The 19,896-nt window shown below is 44.6% G+C and overlaps 1 protein-coding gene across 1 annotated transcript in view; it reads left to right on the top strand.

Annotated features, from left to right (window-relative positions):
- Positions 1 to 19,896, top strand: part of CDH13 (cadherin 13) — a 1,012,702-nt gene that overhangs the window by 971,958 nt on the left and 20,848 nt on the right. Inside the window, exon 11 of the mRNA XM_019940487.3 lies at positions 9,552 to 9,694. Coding sequence (XP_019796046.1) covers positions 9,552 to 9,694 — 143 coding nt within the window. The remainder of the gene's footprint in view (positions 1 to 9,551; positions 9,695 to 19,896) is intronic.

Raw genomic sequence — 19,896 nt, 5'->3', positions numbered from 1 at the left:
TGCAGCCTCGCCCGTCCCTAGCAGAGCTCTGGGCTCCTAACATGTCTTCCAAAAATATGCATGGAGTGAATGTAGGACATCAGTGCCCAGGGCTGGGCATGTGTGGCCCAGGGCTCTGTGGTGGGAGATGCCTGCCAGCTCCTTCCCACAGGGGAGCCAGCGGAATCACCTGCTTGGGGGATAACTCAGCTAGACCATGGGCCATGGGTCAGTGGAAACGTGCTCCAGGCGAGGTCTCTCGTATGAAGCAAGAACCATGTGGCTTTCCCCACAGCCCAGCCTCCGTAAGAAGCAGTGTCTGCAATCGCTCACCACCTGGACTGCAGTGGAGGGAGGAGGTCTGTCCGCTAAGCTAAGCACCCGCCCATGAGTACCTCCTCCGTGGCAGCTGGCCAGGCCGTGCTCACCGACCTTCAAGGCATAAAGCCGGGCTCAGCCATCCATCTGTCCCACTGTGGTCTCTGCGGCAGCCTCACTCATCGACTTCTCGAAAACGCCGATACCTCTGCCCAGCTTGGTCTGAGCTGAGCTCAAAGGCTCAGGGGTTGAGCAACGGCCATGGCCTGTCAGTTAATCACCCAATAAAAATAAACTCTGAGAATGAATGCAGGGCGTTTGACTAACTTTCCTGTGCTAGTCTTCTGACATCCTGGTTTGCTCTCCCAATGAGCACGTTTCTTCAAGACAACCCACCATGGGAAACAGCACCTGGCCCAGACACCACCACGCCATCGCCTTTAGGGGACAGAAGCTGAACTTGACCTGCAAGCTGTACAGCCCTGGGCAGAGAGGCCCCCAACCTGGGCCACACGCTGCTGGGGGCTTTATCCATCCCAAACTCTGAAATGCCGAAACTAGTTTATTTTGCTTTTCAGCCTTCTAATAAGTGTTAGTAAAGTTGGGCAATCATGGACGAGGGATGGCCTCACAAGCCACAGGATGCTGAGCTACATGCCTGCAGGGTGAGGAAGAAATCCAACCTCTGTCCTGGAAATCAGAGAAAGAGAGGCTGTTTTGTCTCACGTTGGTCACCGCAGATCTCCCAAAGTGAGTGTCTAGGGAGCTCCGTCCCCATCCTCGCTTGAGTGTTGGCCTTCTGGAAGACCCTTACACACTGGAAACCCTGCCTCCAATCACCATCCAAGGGTCCTAGGCCCAGGCCCACCTTCCACCCTGGCCTGACTCTACCCCAGCAGATGGGCTTGTGGGACAGAGGCTGGCCCAGGGCCAGCAGGGCCCCCTTTGCTTCCTTGGGGGCATGACAGTGATCCCTGGGGGCGGGGCTGCTGGGCTATGGGTGAACCTTGACTGCAACGCTTACATAATTAGACCTGAGGAATGTGGACCTTCCCTGTGCCCTGGGGACGTTAAGGATGGGCCCATGAGTGGCCACTGAGAACTGGACCCCATCACACAGCCTAAATATGGCCTGGTGGGATAGGAAAGTGAAAGTCTCCTTTTAAGAAGCCTGATAAGACAGCAGAATCCCGTCATCGTATTAGAAACACACAAAAAACAGAAGGGGCTTGTTTGAGGGCAAAGTGGAGGCTGACGTCGAGAGCGGTGCCTTTAGTTTTCGCTATTTATAAATGTTGAGATTTTCCAGGAAGAGATGGCCGCTTCTCTAGAGTTAGGCTCAGCACGAGTTGTTTTCTTCCTGAGGATGTTTTTTGTCCTCAGCGGTCCTAGGTGGAGGCGTGTGGGCCTGGAGTAATTTCCTAGGGCACGTCTCAGTGTGGGGTCAGCACCCCCAAAGTCCTGCCTCCACAGCCTTCATCCAGCTCAAGTCCTCCAGTTCGCGATCCTTCAAGAGCAGGGACCACCAGCAGCCCTTATCTAGAGAAGATGGGGAGAGAAAAGGACCACCGAAGACAAACTGATTTAAAGTGGGGACCAAAATCCAACTCAAAACCAAAAAAAGATTTGACTGAGACCTTATTTTGGAAAAATAAATGATGAAAATCAATTTGTTTCTTAGTTTGTTTTAACCCCAGCCATAAGCTGTTCTCGGAGTGAACATGTGTGAACCAAGGATTGTTTTGCTTTGACATAGTTTTTCCAACAACACACATGACAGCACACGCTACAGTTCACGCTCTGCTTGGCATGTTTACGAAGAGGTGTCCTTCCAAGCCATGCCAGCGGTTCGTCCCCTTGCCAGAGGGCGTCACCTAATCCTGGGCAAACCACTTGTTTTTATGATGTTAATTTAAATTTCATTGGCTCTGTGTTTTTGTAAATTGGTTTTGGTTTTACAGTTGCACAAGAATTACGTCCATATGTAAGTATTTAAGTCACATCATAATAAAATTATCAGCCCACGTAGAGCTCTATGATAATTTTTTAAAGGACCTCATGTTTAGTTTTTGAGTTACTTTGGTCTCATCAATTAACCCTACTATAATCTTTTAAATTTTTATTAAGCACCTGTCTGCTAAAAAATGTATACTTTTTCTGTCCTTACACATTTGCCAGCAGCCGTGCAAGTACCTCTCACTCAAATTTTTAGCCTCTTTACCCAGAACATGAATTTGCAAATAAATGCTGCAAAACACTCTTTTTTGAGGCCCTGATAAATGCAATCTCCTTTCTCTTCTTCTGTCTGGTGACTAGTTTCTCTCTGCTGCTTCCTCATTGTCTGGGGTTTACTTAGTCCAGCATTGCTTTGAGCCTCTTCCTGGAACCCCTCGTCTTCTGTGAGATGAACATTGTGCTCTGTGCTGGTTGGCATGTATTTGGATGGTTCTAGTCTCTGAGAGGCTGACTCGTAAGTGTGCCGACCAGGGTTAAGCGGGAAGGGATGTTAGAGACCATGACAGACGTGGCCAGAAGTTCATTCATGACACGGTCAATGGAATATTCAGACGATGAGCCATCCTTGCTGGCTTGCTCTTGTTTGCCTTCTTGGACCCAGGAACACAGTGAAAGGCAGATGACTGTTCATGGAATCAGCTAATAAGTGAACAAATGGGTGAATATCCTCACACGGAGGAAAGCTTACATTTTACCAAGTTGTACCGAATTCCAGGTCATCCCGTTCCCTTCCAAGTGCAGTTTCTAGTGCTTGGGAAAAGCCTCCCAGCATGGATATACAGGTGTGGGAAATATAACCCTGACCCTGACAATGCACAGAGGAGGAGCCAGGCCTGATCATTAATAGCAAAATTAATAATAATGGGGGCTTCCCTGGTGGCGCAGTGGTTGAGAGTCCGCCTGCCGATGCAGGGGACACTGGTTCGTGCCCCAGTCCGGGAAGATCCCATGTGCCGCGGAGCGGCTGGGCCCGTGAGCCATGGCCGCTGAGCCTGCGCGTCCGGAGCCTGTGCTCCGCAACGGGAGAGGCCCGCGTACCGCAAAAAAAAAAAAAAAAAAAGTAATGATAATGATCATTAATCATGAAAAACAATTTGTAGTTGCATTTTTTAAGCATCTGTTTAGTATTTTCACCAACACTGAAGATATCAACTGACATTCTTGTCTAGAGTTGACAAATGTGTTCTTGGATTTCAGAAATCTGAAGTCTCAGCCTGTTACTGAAAAGAGCCACATACGTAGTTACTGTATCAGGGTCCCACTTTCCCAAATTTTCTGACATTGTTAAATTTGTGACTTTACACATTGAATCTGTCTTGCTAGATTTCTCCGTATTTCTTTGTGATCATTTTGGCCTGAGCCAATAATGAGGGCACCCTACAAGGCATTTATAATCAGGGCTGTGGGGACTTTGCTTCCTTTTTTAATAACTGCTTCATTCACGTAGGTTTCGAAGGCAGGGTGGGAGACTTCATAAATCATCTTTAGAAATAAGTTTGCAGAATGGGGATGAAGCTCAGACTAGAAAGAGCCCGGTCCCAAAGCCATGTCACAGAAGGTCCTATCAGCACCTTTGTAAGGACACTGGCAGCAAATTATAACAAAGGATTAATGGCCTCAAACAAGAGAGCAGGCGTGACCTTTGCTGGGAGACGTGAGCAGCAGACCTTCCTTGCCTGGAACAGGTGGTGAGCCGGTATTTGGAGATGACAAGCATGATCCCGGCAAGTAGCTGGTGCCCGGGAAATGTCAGTTCCCCTCTGCTTGGCAGGGAGGGCTCCATGCACACAGGGAAGGCTCCGTGCACACAGGGCTCACGCACGGAGGAGCAGGTCGGGGGTCGACAGTGTCTTCTGCAGGCTCAGAAGATTCACAGTAATCTTGAGCAAGGTCAGTATCCCGCTGGCTGGGGCCCCGCCCCTTTCTCTCCCACTAGTGAGAGCAGGTGGTGACTAAGAATGACTATCTTTTAGAACAAATGATTCTCAGACCTCAGTTACCAGTGATATCTCCACCATAACTGAGTAGTTTGTCCCAATGGTTTAGTCTCTAATTTGACTTAGGAGTTGTCAATATGAACCTTCCAACAAAAGAACAGTTTAAGACAATATTATTTGAGACTTTCTAGGGATGAAGATATTAAATTCACACACATGTGCTGTATTACATTAAACCTTTCTCAAGGGTGTATGATATTTTATAAACAGAAATAGGATTTTAAAAGAGTATTATATCAGCTTAAGGGTTTGGGTATTTTTTTTTTTTAGGAAATGTTACTCTTGTGTAGATTCGAATGCCATGTTCCTGAGTTAACCCCCTAAATAAAACCCATCCACAGGACACAGTCCTAGGGTTTCCTTTCTGAGTTTAATCATTGTGGGTTGAGTGGTAGATCTCAAGCTTTAGTAAACCAGAACCACCTGGGGAACTTGGTAAAAGCAGAAAGACCCCATCATACTCAGCAACCTGGTAACCCTGATACACGCCAGATGTGGAGAGCTAATGGCATAGAAAAATTACCAACCCTCACAGTCTATTCTCAAGGCAAACAAAAATGCAGACTACGTTCAGGAGACAGAGAATCTGTATTGGAACCACAGCTCTGCCACTTAAAAGCTACTGGCCCAGTCTGAGCCTTTGTTTCCTCATCTGTAGAATGGGGTAATAGTATCTACCTTCCAGGCTGATGGGGCGATGATACGTAATAACGTACACACATCGTGTGGCACCTCCTCGGTGATCAATGAATGTGTGTTTCCAGTTCTAGATACAACAGAAAGCAAATACTGAAAAATAGAAAAACATGATGTGTTATGTGAGGGAAACTGCCTTGGCCGCAGTCATCACCAGTGTAATTAAATAACTAATGTAAATTACTAATTAACATCCTCTCTGCCTGCCAGAGTGTAAGTTCCAACAAAACAGGAAATCCACTGCTGCCCCACCCAGCACCATACTCGGCACCTGGCACACGAGACACCCAGCAAATAGTTATTCAAAATGAGAGAGTGAACAGCATGGTCACTTTAAAACCATGCATGTGTTCATGTGTGTATCTGTACATAGTCTGGCCTCTAGACCAAATGTTAGTAATGCTTATTTCTGGAGGTAGATAAGGGTGCTTTTAATTTTCTTCTTTTTGCTTATCTATGTTGCCTGAGTTTTCTGCGATAAACACAAAAGACCTAATCTACGTGTCATTGGGTATACGTGAGAGGGTGGAAGCCAGCCATCACCTCACCTACAGAACATGTTCCCTCATGATTTCTGGTGTCCTCAAGGGTTTGGATATGTGGTCTCTAGAATTAACATGGTTTTAGGAGAACCAGGAATTAAATGATTTCTAAAAAGAAGTAGAATTTCTTTTGCCTTTTTTTTTTTCTTTTTTTTATGCGGTACGCGGGCCTCTCACCGCCGTGGCCCCACCTGTTGCGGTAGCACAGGCTCCGGACGCGCAGGCTCAGCGGCCATGGCTCACGGGCCCAGCCGCTCCGCAGCACGCGGGATCCTCCCATACCGGGGCACGAACCCGCATTCCCTGCATCGGCAGGCGGACTCTCAACCACTGCGCCACCAGGGAAGCCCAGAAGTAGAATTTCTTTTGATCCGTCAGTGTCCTTGTTCTGATCATGGAACATGCAGAGAAGAGCCTGAAACTGCTGTCCCCAGAAAGGCCTGCTGGCCAGGTTGGCCCTTGGCTGATGCCTGGAAGGTTGGATTTCTGGAGGGTTCCCAGCACCCTACCTGGGAGGAGGGCTCACTGTGCCTGAACTCAGGCTTTGTGCCAAAAAGTATGGTTTGTGCTGGACTCCTGCTTTCCTTCTGAAACTCAGCCATTTTGCTCCCTGCCTAGTAGCCTCTTTGAGAGGTCTGTCCATGGGGCACCTCGAGACAAAATTCCTTTAGAATTCTGGGTCACCCAGGATCTGGGTCAGTCAAAGCATGTTGAAGAAGCCTTGTTCATTCATTCATTCATTCATCCAACAACTGAGTAGCTACTCAGTGTGTGCCAGGCACTCTTCTAGGTACCAGAGACACAGTCAAATGAGGTAGGTGAAAGGCAGGTGGAGAGTTAGGCAAAGCCTTGGAGACATGGTCAGGAGTTTGGATTTTATTCTGTGCCCAGAGGGAAGTTACTGGAGGATTCTGAGCAGGAACTTACATCATAGGAGATATACACTGAAAATGGTCAATTTTCAGTTGGCTGCTCTTTGAAGAATTGACTGTAGCAAGTAGAATGGAAGCAAGAACCAGGTGCACCGGGGTGGTCCAAGCAAAAGATAATCCCTAGTGATCTCACCTCCTACTTCCTGTGGCAGAGCAGAGATAATGGACTCACACCAAACGTGCCTTTGTCCACTGAAGGGTGGAAAGTGAGCTCCTTAGGTGTGGTTGTGCATTGCTTGTTGTCACGGTAGGGATCCGGGCAGCTCTTCCTGTCCACGTCTGCTGGTTGTGGCATCTCTCCGTCCCTGAGAAGCCCTTCCTGTTAGCAAGGCTGCTTCCTTGGCTCTGGTTCCCCAGGAGCGGGAGAGAACGCTGTCCCCCAGATTTCTGCAGACGCTGTGATGGCCTGTGCTGTGTAACTGAGCTGGGATTCCGGAATCCACTGGCCCCTCAGTCTCTTGTGTATGTTTCGTCAGGAGATTTGAAATATGCCCTTTCCTTTGTACTCAGAGCCATAGCTACATGAGCTATTTCAAAACATTGTATTTCCTTCTGCTGGGAGTTCTTTCTAGTTCTGTTTTTAGATCAAATGGTTGATTTGAATCACCCAAGCAGATATTTCATCTAACACAGGGGGTCTATTGGGCTGGAATTAAGTGAGGAGCTGATTATACGCCTGCTGTTTCCTTTCTTCCCTGTGGTTTTACAGGGTTGTTTGCTTCCTTCAGTAGGAATAGAAAATCACTCTGTATTTCCCCTTTCTTCTTTTCATTTTCCAGGCTCTCATAATCTTTCCCATCCTTACTGACTCCGCTTTGAGAATGAGCTGCACTTAGGCTCGTATGTTGGTCTAAAAATACCAACCCTCCCTATAATCCATGCCATCACACGGGATATTTCCCCCCATGAGAGCTGGGCCCCTGGCTTGGAAGTCCTTCCAGGTCAATACCAGGCCCGGGCCTCTGGCCTGGGAGCTTCCTTCCCTGCTCTGCCAGGGCCCTGCGGACAGTAAACCCACTTCCCAGGAGGGAAGCAGGCCCGGACCGTGGTGAGGTACCCCCCTCCCCGCCTCCCCACTGCTCTGATCTACTAATCAACCTGCCCTGTGTCTTTCGACGCTGACACCTGGAAGAGGTCGCGCCTTGGCAAGCACGCGAGCAGCTCCTGTGAAGCTACGTACAGACTGAAATGAGTCTTGTTTTTAATTCGATTTTTCTTCCCCTGTAACAAGCAAAGTTCACATTACAGATAAATTGCCTGGAAATGCCAATTTAATAAGGCATATGCATTTTTCAGGCCCAGAAGCACAGAAAATATCTTGCACGCCAGTATTTTTGCACCAAAGGTTTATTAAAAAGACACCTTTGAAAATGCAGAAACTTATAGAGCGCCTGGCCAGTCGGTCCAAAGGGCTGATTTGACACAAGGGCTCATAGGCCAGGAGGTTGGAAGGGCAGGTCGGTTGATAGGTGTTGAGCTGTTTTCCCCTCTCGGGTAAAAAGCTCCAGGGTTGGGGAGGATCACACCTACTTCCAGGGGCTTCCATTGCAGCTCTTAGTTTGGAGGGCGTGGGCATGGTGAAACCCAGCACTGGGCACTTGGGAATTCTCAGTAAATGGAATGACCCCGTCCTCCTCTCTCCGTGGCTGTGGTTCTGAGGAGACGCAGGAAGATGGGCGTCAAGGAGATCTGCGGCACGGGCAGACCTCCCTAAGGTCTCCGATTGGAAGAGGCACCAAACAAAATACATCAGCTAATAGAGGGAAACAAAGGGCCCAGCAAAAATGTGATTAAATAGGACAAGGATGGAGACCTGATTATTATTTTTATTATTTTATTTTTTTAAGGGCAGTTATTTCCTTCTGCCTCATTTATTTATTTATTTACTTATTTATTTATTTTTGCTGTGTTGCGTCTTCGTTTCTGTACGAGGGCTTTCTCTAGTTGTGGCAAGCGGGGGCCACTCTCCATCGCGGTGCGCAGGCCTCTCACTATCGCGGCCTCTCTTGTTGCGGAGCACAGGCTCAGTAGCTGTGGCTCACGAGCCTAGTTGCTCCGCGGCATGTGGGATCCTCCCAGACCAGGGCTCCAACCCGGGTCCCCTGCATCGGCAGGCAGATTCTCAACCACTGTGCCACCAGGGAAGCCCCCTGACCTGATTTTTGTTTTGGTTTGGTTTTTTGGTTTTTTTGCGGTACGCGGGCCTCTCACTGTTGTGGCCTCCCCTGTTGCGGAGCACAGGCTCCGGACACGCAGGCTCAGCGGCCATGGCTCACGGGCCCAGCTGCTCCGCGGCATGTGGGATCTTCCCGGACTGGGGCACGAACCCGTGTCCCCTGCATCGGCAGGTGGACTCTCAAAAACATTCACTCAGCAACTATCTATTGAGTGTTGTATATGTGCTAAGTAATGTTCTAGGAGCTGGGGTCATGACAGTGAACACATATCCTTGCTCTTGTGGAACTTACATTTTTAGTGATATCTCTGTTCCATATGTTAATTCATATTCTTCTCTTTTCCTGACGTGTCTGTCCTCTCATTCTCTGACAATATCCCCCCATTCCTTCTGTCTTAGTTCAGATACTGCATCCTCTGTGAGGACCCCGGGGTTGCCCTCCATCAGAGATAATTACTTCTTCCTCCAGGTGTCCATGTGCCTTGCCTGTACCTTCATGACAGTGCTTCTCCTGCCTAGTCTGCATACCAGATACATCCAAGATGTAAAAGCAGAAAAAAAAAAAAAAAAAAAGCTGGACTTGGACTCAGGAGACAGGCTATGAACTCTGCCTCTATGAGAGCTGGGCAGATAAGAGCTCCTTCCTCCCAGGCTTGTCATGAGGAATAAAGGAGGTGCATGTACAAAATATTTAAAACAGAAAAGGCCCAGAGTTAATTAATGGTCGGTCATTACTTTCTGAATGAACAACTGTGCTATAATGATGTTTGTGGATTTGTATTAAGAATTATCTGGCAGCTACCCTGGGAGCTTGTGCCCAGTACTCCTTGGACATTTCTTGAACCTATTTTGAATGTAATCTGACGTCGTTTGGGGATTTTTTTTTTTCTTTCAGGTATTCTGTTTACAAGGACCCAGCAGGCTGGCTGAATATCAACCCCATCAACGGGACTGTTGACACCACTGCTGTGCTGGACCGCGAGTCCCCATTCGTCCATAACAGCGTGTACACTGCCCTCTTCCTGGCAATCGACAGTGGTGAGTAATTTTTTAAATGCCAATAAGTGAATACTTTTCAGTTTTAAATATATTTTTACATTTCTTCTGATATACCTAAAGGTGTGCTTGGGAAGAATTAAATGTGGGCGGGGGGCAGGGAAAGCAAATGTGTAAACACACGTGAGTCAGTAAAATCCCAAGTCCTGGAATTCCTGGGTCTTTGTCTAGTTAAGGGTCAGAGCAGTGAGCTCTCTGTGCTCCGTCTCAAGTAGGCGCCAAGGCTAGGAAGCCACATTGATGTCCTTCATCTTGGTGTCATGTTGTCATCTACAAGGAGGGTTTTTTTTACCTAATGCAAGTTGAAAGGAAGTCCCAGAGGACATCACCGACCCTGACAATTGAATTGTTCCCTCAGCTTTTTTCCTTTTATGATATGCACCATGGAAAGACATCAGGTCCCCTCAGCTGGTAGCTTCATAAGCGCGGAACAATTGCTGTTCGTTCAAAAGCTAATAATGCAGTATCCACAACTCAGACTCTGTTCCAGACACTGGGGATACAGTCATGAACAAACAAAAATCACTGTCCTCGTGCAGCTGACACAGTCATGGAGGACGGAAGGAAACTGAGTAAAATACATACTATTCAGAAAAAAAAGAAAGTATACTATTTATGTATGAAACAGGAAAAAGATAGCAAATGAAAGGATGCTACAGTTTGAACCAGACAGCCGTGAGAGGCTCACTGAGGAAGTGACATTGAGCAAAAACATGAAGAAAGTGGGGATGGGGCCCCTGAAGCAATCTAAGGGAAGAGCAAGGAGGCTGGGGGCTGGAGCAGAGAGGGCAGTGGTACATGAAGGGGATGGGGATGCAGATCATGTAGGGTCACGTGGGCCTCTGTACAACCCTTGGCTTCTACTTTATGTTGAAATGGGTTACCATAGCCAAGTTCTGAGTACAGTTCAGAGTGCCATGATCATTCTGCTCTGTTGAGATCAGACATAGGAGACAAGGACAGAAGTAGGGACACCTCTTAGGAGACTGAGGGCAACCTGGGAAAGATGGTGGCTTGGACCGGTAATAGAGTAGGGGATGAGAAGAGATCAGATTCTGGAGATCCTCTATATATTTCGGACACAGAGCTAACAGGATTTGCCATTGGCTGAGATGGGGGGAGTCAGAGTCGGTTTCTGGGTATGTTAAGCTAAGATGTCTACTGTGTCAATCACACAAGAAGTTTTGCTCTCCCTGTAATTCCTAAAAGTCAGCTGTTCATAGCTGAAGATTCGGTTTTGAGTCCTATATCAAAATGAATATTTTTATAGGGTTCTTTATATGTGCCTTCATTACCCAATAACGGGTGAACTAAGAATTCTCAGAGGCTGGGTACTTACACAAAACCAAGTAGGAGAGCACGTGTCTAAGAAGTGAGTGATCAGTGTGGCACCCAGTAGGCAGAGCGGGTTTCACAGTAAAGTCAACCTTTGAGTCTGGCCTTGAAAGACAGGATTTGGATAAATGGCAGGGTCAGGAGGTCGGGGTGCCTGAGGGCATAGAGCAGAGGAGTCAAAATTAAAAGGGAGTGTGGCATGGGAGGTAAGAAAAGGAAAGAGAAGGGTTACATCCACTGTGAGTACATACGTAGAAACCTATTTGGATGTGTACCGGAAAGTCATATCTTCAAGACATCTCAAAATCTGGGCAAGTCATCTGATAGAGCAGGCACCCAAAGGATCCCGTAAGTTCTTGAGGAGGAAACTGACATGATGAAATAGCACATGGACATTCATCAACAGAGAGCTGGACCAGACACTGTGCTTGGTCCTGGAGACTCAAAGATGAATAATAATAATAACTTTGTCCTTGTGCTCAGTGAGCTAAACGAGTTACTTGGCAAGTTAGGCCAGCAAACAGAAGGTGGCAATACACTGTCACAACTGTCCTACTGGAACTAAGCCCAGAGGAGCCCCTCATCCAGCCTCAGAGGTGGTCACGGGGAGCTTCTTGGTTGAGGGGATCTCTAAACCGAGTGATGAAGGATAGGTTGGGAAAAGGGAAGGCATTCTACTAGAAGCCTGAAAGAAGGTGGTTATGTGAGACACGTAAACATTGGTGGGCATTACTGGAGGCTCCATATTTACAGAGATAAGGTTACTAGGTCTTGTGTGGAGTGCCCAGCTCTTATCACAGTGCCTGACTTAGAGCAGGCGCTCATGTATATGTGGAATAGATCATAAAATAGATCATGAAACGCTCCATATGCTATGCGAAGGAGTTTGATTTGGTTACCAAACTCCTCGAGAATAAACGCTGTACTTTAGAAAGACAACCCCCGTGGCGGTGTAGAAAATCAGTCAGATCATGATGCGACATGAGGCAAGGAGGCATTAGAAAGCTGTGCAGAAATCAAGGTAAGAGAAGCAATGGGAGTCGTTTGGGTGGAGTGAGTCTGGAGCTGGGAAACATTGTAAGACATAGCAGGTATCTGAGTTGAAGGGGTCAAGGTATGCCTGTTGGCAACAGAAACAAACTAGAAAGGATGAATCTAGAAAACATTTGGATGGAAAAAACAAGGCTTTGAAAACAACCCATACTCAATATGAAAGAGAGAATGGCAATACGAAAATTTCTAGTGAGAAATCTAGTCCATTAATAGAAATGGAACTGATTTCAAAGGCTTGTTCCCATGTTGTACTTATGGGGTGGATGTTGAGATGATCCCATGAGACACTGCAACGTGGGCCTGAAATAGAGGCCAGGAGGTTTTATTCAGGGAGTCACAATGCAAGAGATTGTCGCCATCAGAACAGATAAGTTTTGTGGAAGGAATAGGTCTAGACAGGAGTGCTAAGGGCATCAACAGTGGAGGACAAAAAGCCAAGAATTTTAAAATGCTTTTCAAACAAAAAGTATCAATTATAGATCAGCTAAAGTAATGATTTCAGAGTTCTCTACTACGTAAAAGTATCTGTACTTGTAGAGAAAATTCTCAGCTAAGAACACCATGAAGGAAGTTTGAAACCCAGCAAATAGTTTAGTTACCATTGCCTTATAAAATATTTTATGCAGTTATTCATCCAAAAAACTAAAAATGAAATACACTTTAATTTTTGCCAGAAACAGGAGTCTTCTCTCCAGGAGTGACAGGGCAAGCTGATCATAGATTCTGAGGCTCAGTTTCTATAATACTTGTACAAAATGAGGAAGATAATTTCTACTTACGAGGTTGTAGTGAGAAAATGAAGTGCTGTGCCCTCTACACTCTCCATCAAAAGCAATATTAAATGTTCAGTAAATGTCAGTCCCACCCCAATGGGGTTATAGACAGGAAAGAATACAGCCGAGAATGGTCCTCAAGAAATAATGCAGTTTGAAATCTATTTCTTATCTAACTCTGTTAATGCTAATATCAGACAAGGAAATCCAAATCTGATGTCACAGATGTTTCCAAAGGATAGAAATGTCCCTGAAGATGGAATGATAAATAAAAAACAAGTTGGCATTACTATATGGAACCATGATTAGAGATGATAATCTTGAATAAGGCCCAAAAGACTTAGCGCAAAGAGAATAAATTTTCAAAGACCTCATAAATCAGAGTAACTTTTGTTTAAAGGCTCGTTTTTGTCACTCACTGAAAACTTATCTCTAGATATTATGGTTAACCAGGAAAAACCAACAGTAAGTGCTGTTAGATCAAAGTTAATAGTACTAACTGATGGCTCAATGTTATACAAAGTAAGCATTTGAGTTTATTAATTTTATAGAAATTCAATGTATTTGATGGAATGAAAGAATAAGGAATTATTGTCATACAACACGAGGGAAACTAAAGCAAAATAAATTGATTTTCTCCAAACAAGGAGTCAACTCAGGAATTTATGCCAAAACATGTCAATAAAATATATGGCCATGGGAACTTTATTGTAGGTTGTAGTAGACCAATGTCCCCACTGCAAAAACTAGAAAAATCTGGATACATTACAAAAGTCTTAATTGTAAAGGCATCAGAGAGCTGCAGAAGCAATGAAGCCTAACTCAACTAAAAACTAAAATAGGAAAGAAGAAAGAACCATTCTAAAAAGAGTGTAGGGCCACCAGCCATTTTTTTCTCTCTGGGGCTGTTTTAGATTCTGGGTGAGGATCAGGCCTGACCCAGGCAGGGCCCAGGATGGAAAGAAAGAAATGAGAAACACTTGTAACGGTCATGTGGCTGGTGTGACAGAGGGCTCTTAAGCACATGGTTATAGATAAATGCCTTTTAAAGGGCAGAATAATATCTCCTGGGGTCTCACTGAAACAAAGACCTAACAAAGCAAGCAAACTTACCTTAAACACACAACCATTCTCTCTTTAAGACATTTGCCAGATTTTGAAGGTATGAGGGATTGGAGGATGGGATGGCTGATGCTGTAGACTGAATGTTTGTGTCTCCCCCAAAATTCACGTGTTGAAATCTAATCCCCAGTGTGCTGGTATTTGGAGGTAGGGCCTTTGGGAGGTCCATGGGGATGGAAGCCTTCATGAACGGGATTAATTCCCTTATAGAAGAGATCCCAGAGACTTCCTTCACCACGTGAGGACACAGCACAAAGACTATATTGAAAACTACAAAACACTACTAAGAGTTTTTAATCCTGTGTAAATAGAGACCTATACCATATCCATGGATTAGGAGATTCAATGCTATTAAAATGTCAGTTCTCTCCAAATGGACCTAAAGGATTCAATGCAATACCAAGCAATATCCCAGGTTTTTGTTTTGAGAAGAAGGGGAAGAAACAGATTATAAAATTCATATGGAAATACAAGGGGCTAAAAATAGCCAAGGAAATCTTGAAGAATAAGTTGGAAGACTGACACTACCACATATCCAGACCTATTAGAAAACTATAATAATTCAGGGACTTCCCTGGTGCTGCAGTGGTTAAGAATCCACCTGCCAGTGCAGGGGACACGGGTTCAAGCGCTGGTCCGGGAAGATCCCGCATGGTGCGGAGCAACTAAGGCCATGCGCCACAACTACTGAAGTCCACACGCCTAGAACCCATGCTCCGCAACAAGAGAAACCACTGCAATGAGAAGCCTACGCACCGCAACAAAGAGCAGCCCCCTGTTGCCGCAACTAGAGAAAGCCCACATGCAACAACAGAGACCCAACACAGCCAAAAGTATTGAATAAATAAACAATTTTTTAAAAAAAAGAAAACTATAATAATTCAAACTATGTGGTGTTTGCTCAAAGATAGAAAAACTGACCAATGAAATAGAATAGGGAGTTCAGAAACAGATCCACACATATACAGTCCCTGATTATGACAAGGACAACATGGTAGTGCAGATGAGAAAGCATGGTCTTTTCAATAAATAGTGCTGGGTTTCACACATATGGAAAGAATTATCCTGACCCCTCTCTTATACCATATATAATAACCAATTCTAAATATGTTACAGGTCAAAATATGGAAGGTAAAATAATACATCTTTTAGAGAAAAACATATTAGAACATATTGATGTCCTTGGCATAGGCAAAGTTTTTTTAAACAGGACACAAAAGTACTAACGACAAAAGGGAAAAAATGATATATTATATTAAAATTAAGAACTTCAGTTCATCAGATTATACCATCAAGAATGTAAAAAGGTAACCCACAAAGTAGGAGGTATTTATATTATAAAGGAATCCTACAATCTATATGCAAAAGGCACCACTCAAAGAGGAATGGGTAAGGGACTTGAACAGGTATTCACAACAGAGGATATACAAATGCCAATAAACATATGAAGAGATGCTCAACTTCATTCATCAAGGAAATAAAAATTAAACTATCCAAATACAAACTAAAATACAAATTGATCAAGGAAATGCAATGAAATTCAATACTCAGCACACCTTCAAAATGACTGAAGTGAGAAGATGGAAGATGCCAAGTGTCGGCAAGGATATGAAATCATTAGAACTCTCATATCCAGCTGCGAGAAGTGTAAACTGGTACAACCACTCTGGAAACTGCAAGTATCAACTAAGGGTGAACATATGCATCCCCTATGATCCAGGAATTACGTGCCTAGCTGTACATCCAACGGAAATGTGTGTATCTGTTCACCAGAACCCCTATGCCAGAATGTAAATAACAGCACTATTCATGATAGCTCAAAACTGGAGACTGTCCAAATGCCCAACAAAAGTAGAATAAATAAATGGTGGAACATTCACACAGCTGGGTCTGTACAGCGCTGAGAATGAATGATGTGCAGCTATTCACAGCAACACGAATGAATGTTGCAAACATAACATTGAGCAAAAAGAAGGCTGAAGCAGAAGATCGCACATGGAATGATTCCATTTATATGAAGGTCAAACGGGCGAAACTAATCCATGCTTCCAGATTACGTTGTGGAAGGGCTCTTTTTTTAATTGAAGTATAGTTGATACACAATGTTGTAAATAACTATATATATAGCTATAAAAGAATATATATATTCTTTTTCAGATTCTTTTCCCTTATAGGTCATTTCAAAATATTAAGTGTAGTTCCCTGTGTTATATAGTAAGTCCTTGTTGTTTATGTATTTCATATATGATAGTGTCTATCTGTTAATCCCAAACTCCTCATTTATCCCTCCCCTTGCTTTCCCCTTTCGTAACCATAAGTTTGTTTTCGATATCTGTAAGCCTCTTTCTGTTTTGTAAATAAGTTCATTTGTATCATTTTTTAAAATTAGATTCTACATATGAATGATATCATATGATGTTTGTCTTTCTCTGTCTGACTTCACTTAGTATGGTAATCTCTAGGTCCATCCATGTTGCTGCAAATGGCATTATTTCATTCCTTTTTATGGCTGAGTAATACTCCTTTGTAAATATGTACCACATCTTCCTTATCCATTCATCTGTTGATGGACGTTTAGGTTGCTTCCATGTCCTGGCCACTGTAAATAGTGCTGCAATGAACATTGGGGTGCCATGTGTCTTTTCAGATTATGGTTTTCTCCAGATATATGCCTACAGTAGCTCTATTTTTAGCGTTTTAAGGAACTGTGGAGGAGTTTCTTGATCTTGTATATACTGGGCTAACTACATGGGTGTGTTCAGATTGTGAAGTTTCTTCAAGCTGTGTATTTGTGGAAACATGAAAGTTTCTATATTTCAGTACAACTTAAGAAAAAATATATATATAGCTACACAGAGAGCATGTCCCTGGTCCACTGTGCCTTCCCCAGGAGGCTGTGACCATTCATGTGCTCTCTAAGTATCTGTTACCCTAAAGCTAGACTCTCAGCATCTTGTCATTCTAAGGAAGGACAATTCCCAGCTGCTGGGGGTGGGCGGGTGGCAAAACTGCCAGCAGGGGTGAATGACAGGATGTCTGCAGAGAGAACAAGGTGAAGCATGCGCTCTGCAGTCCCTGCAACACTTGGCAAAAAGCGAAGTGACCCCATCATAGCTGCTACACACGGCTCTACTCATTCAGTTCAGAACAGTGGTGAGGCAGCACAGAAAGAGAATATACTTTCTAGGTATCTCTTAGAGACTAGAAACTGTGATAGTCAGATACAGGGCTGGAAATCTGTTCTGAGTTAATAGAAATTAAAAATTCTTTGGACCTGTTTGCTTGTGGGGGGCCCCAAAGCAAGTCTATATAGATTCCAGAATCGCACTTCACAGTAATATTGATAATGCCCGGGTTATGGATGATTCGGGGAGGGAAAGACACTAATCACTCCCTACAGATAGAGGCTAGGTTGTAACCCACAGCACACTCAAGGATGTACAAGGCACTTTTCGTAAACTGTTATCGGTTTTAATGAGCTATAAATTACCTAACAACATTGTTTTATTGTAAGGGAAATGCTTTTGTTTTGCTAAAGCAGAAATGGCTGTGGTTGAATCATGGGCACAGTAAAGCCTTTCATCCTACAGATGGATATGGTGTGACCTTCCGTGTTGGCGAGCAGTTTACCTTTAGAAACGAATATCATCACTTACCTTATGTGGTCCAGATTAGTGCCTTCAGAGTACAGGAACTCCTTCATTAAAGACTTAAACGAACACAGAATTTCTGGCATGTGTTAAGAAAGGGGAAAGAAAGAAAAATGATTGTTAAGGAAAATACCAAGATGGAGAGACGACATTCAGGAATGCAGTCAGGTGGCATCCCTTTGGGGATGTGCTGACAGGGGGGCAAAGCAGCAGCAATTAGCACCGGGCAAATCCCAGTGTGATTATCGTTGCTGCTCAGGTAATCGCCAGAAAGGTCAAGTGTTAGCCTCACTGTCTTATGTGGGCCGAAAACTGCCACAAGCACTTTCTTGTAAGATTTCTGGAATCCCACTGGAGATGGCCATGGGCAGGAAGGCATAGCTGGCTGGTGCTTCTTGGCTTACTGCCTTCTGCTCAGGATTCTATCAGGCTGGTCTTCCTACCTCCCTCTCACCTGTAACCTCATCTTTCACTCCTCCTCCTGTTCTGAAATTGTGTAGGGTTCAGCGTTCCATGATTGCTATTGAATGGCTCTTATGCCCTCAGAGAAGTTCTAAATTGTGACTCCAAATGCCAAAGACACATACTTTGCTTCAGGAAGTTCAAGTGCCCTTGCTCCCAGCACCCAGGCTATGCAGCGAGTTTAAAGAGAAAAGAAAAAAATTATCCCTCTTAGTTCTTACTAAGGCTTGGTGCATACGAAATAGTTCGAACCAGGAAACGCGTGCTGTCTCTAGCATCCATATGCAGGCTTTATGCGGTTGTCAAGCGTCACGTCCCCACCTATTTTCACTGAAAAGAATGAGGGAATGATAGCATAAAACAAGCCCAGGCATCGCTCAATTCAGCAGCGTGTTTTCATAACTTAGCAACTTGTGTAAAGTGTGTCTGAGTCTGTCAGTGAAAAATGTGCTGTGGGTTACCAAGAAGACCCAGATAGAGAACCAAGCATAATAGCTGTACAATTAAAATGGAATAGACTAAGATAATGATTTTTCATAAGCTGTCTCAGGTCCTAACCTGTCTTTTCCCTCAGTCTCCTATATAATAGACGTTCTGATAACGCAAAGTGATTCTAAATTGAAATACTGTGTAAAATACTTTTAAATTGATTAAAAGAGAAAAAAAGTTATTCGGCCCCATAGTGAAATGACCACTAAACCACAGGATAACAACGGCCCCCAAACTGGGGATGACAGGGATCTGAACTTCAAAAAGATGCCTCTTTGTGTAGATCAACCAAGACTGCTTAGGGGATGTAGTCAAATTACTTAGATTAATTCTACTTAAAAGATGCTAGTTTGGATAAAATCAAGCCATTAGTTATGATGGCAACCCAATTAAGCCAGTTTAACACCCCTTATCTCAGCTGTTATAGTAATGGAGGAAGAAAAATAAATTGAAGGCCCAGTGATCATTCCTTGTTATTTCAAGTACCAGTAAAATATCAGTCACGCTGAGAATACTAGCTACAACTTTGTCACTGACAAAATGGCCCGATAAAAGAGCTCTTGAGATCTGGTAGTAGGAAGGCTGTGATCAGAGCCATCTGTAGGCAGCAAGTACCCTCCACAGAGAGACTGGGGCCTGGTGCTCTGCTAACCCTCGGAATGGGCCAGCTCCCCAACTTCACTGTGCCACCATCAGTATGAGACTTAGGCCCTCTCAGCCTGTTTCCCCACCTGCAGAGTGAGGATAATGCCACCTGCCCTGCTGAGTTGTTACAAGGATGGGAAATCAGGAATGCAAAATTCCTGGTGCTTTGTAAGGACTTTAATATTGTAAAACTTAAATATTTAAGTCAACCCACTTGAGCTGAGTTATGGACTGATTTTTCTAAACTTATCATTGCAGAATCAACAGTGTCTGAAGCAAACTATGACATGCCATCTGACGACCACCCTCGTGGTGGTCTGAGCATTTTTCTAGAGCAGGGACGGGCTGCAGAGCCCTCCACTCGGAGTAGGGCTCTAAATCAGAGAATTAACCAGAAAATGCTGCCCTCGACATGGGTATCAATTCATGGAGCTTCTGTCTGAGTGGGGAGACTTAAGCCACCCTTCATCTCCCTGACAGCAGGACATTTCCATGCTGACCAGCCAAATCAACCATCTTAAACATGATGTTTTCAAACGTTATTGGGGAGAAAAGCTGACTCGGGCATTAAAATACCGTCTGCAATGCCCATCTACGCCAGCTCAGTTCATCCTGCCAAGGGGTCTCTTAGCTTGTACTCCTTGGTATTCCCTCT

This window comes from Tursiops truncatus, chromosome 19 (assembly GCF_011762595.2).
Source record: "Tursiops truncatus isolate mTurTru1 chromosome 19, mTurTru1.mat.Y, whole genome shotgun sequence".
Taxonomy (NCBI): domain Eukaryota; kingdom Metazoa; phylum Chordata; class Mammalia; order Artiodactyla; family Delphinidae; genus Tursiops; species Tursiops truncatus.
The sequence above is the reverse complement of the archived record's forward strand: the minus strand, read 5'-3'. Positions and strand labels throughout refer to the sequence as shown.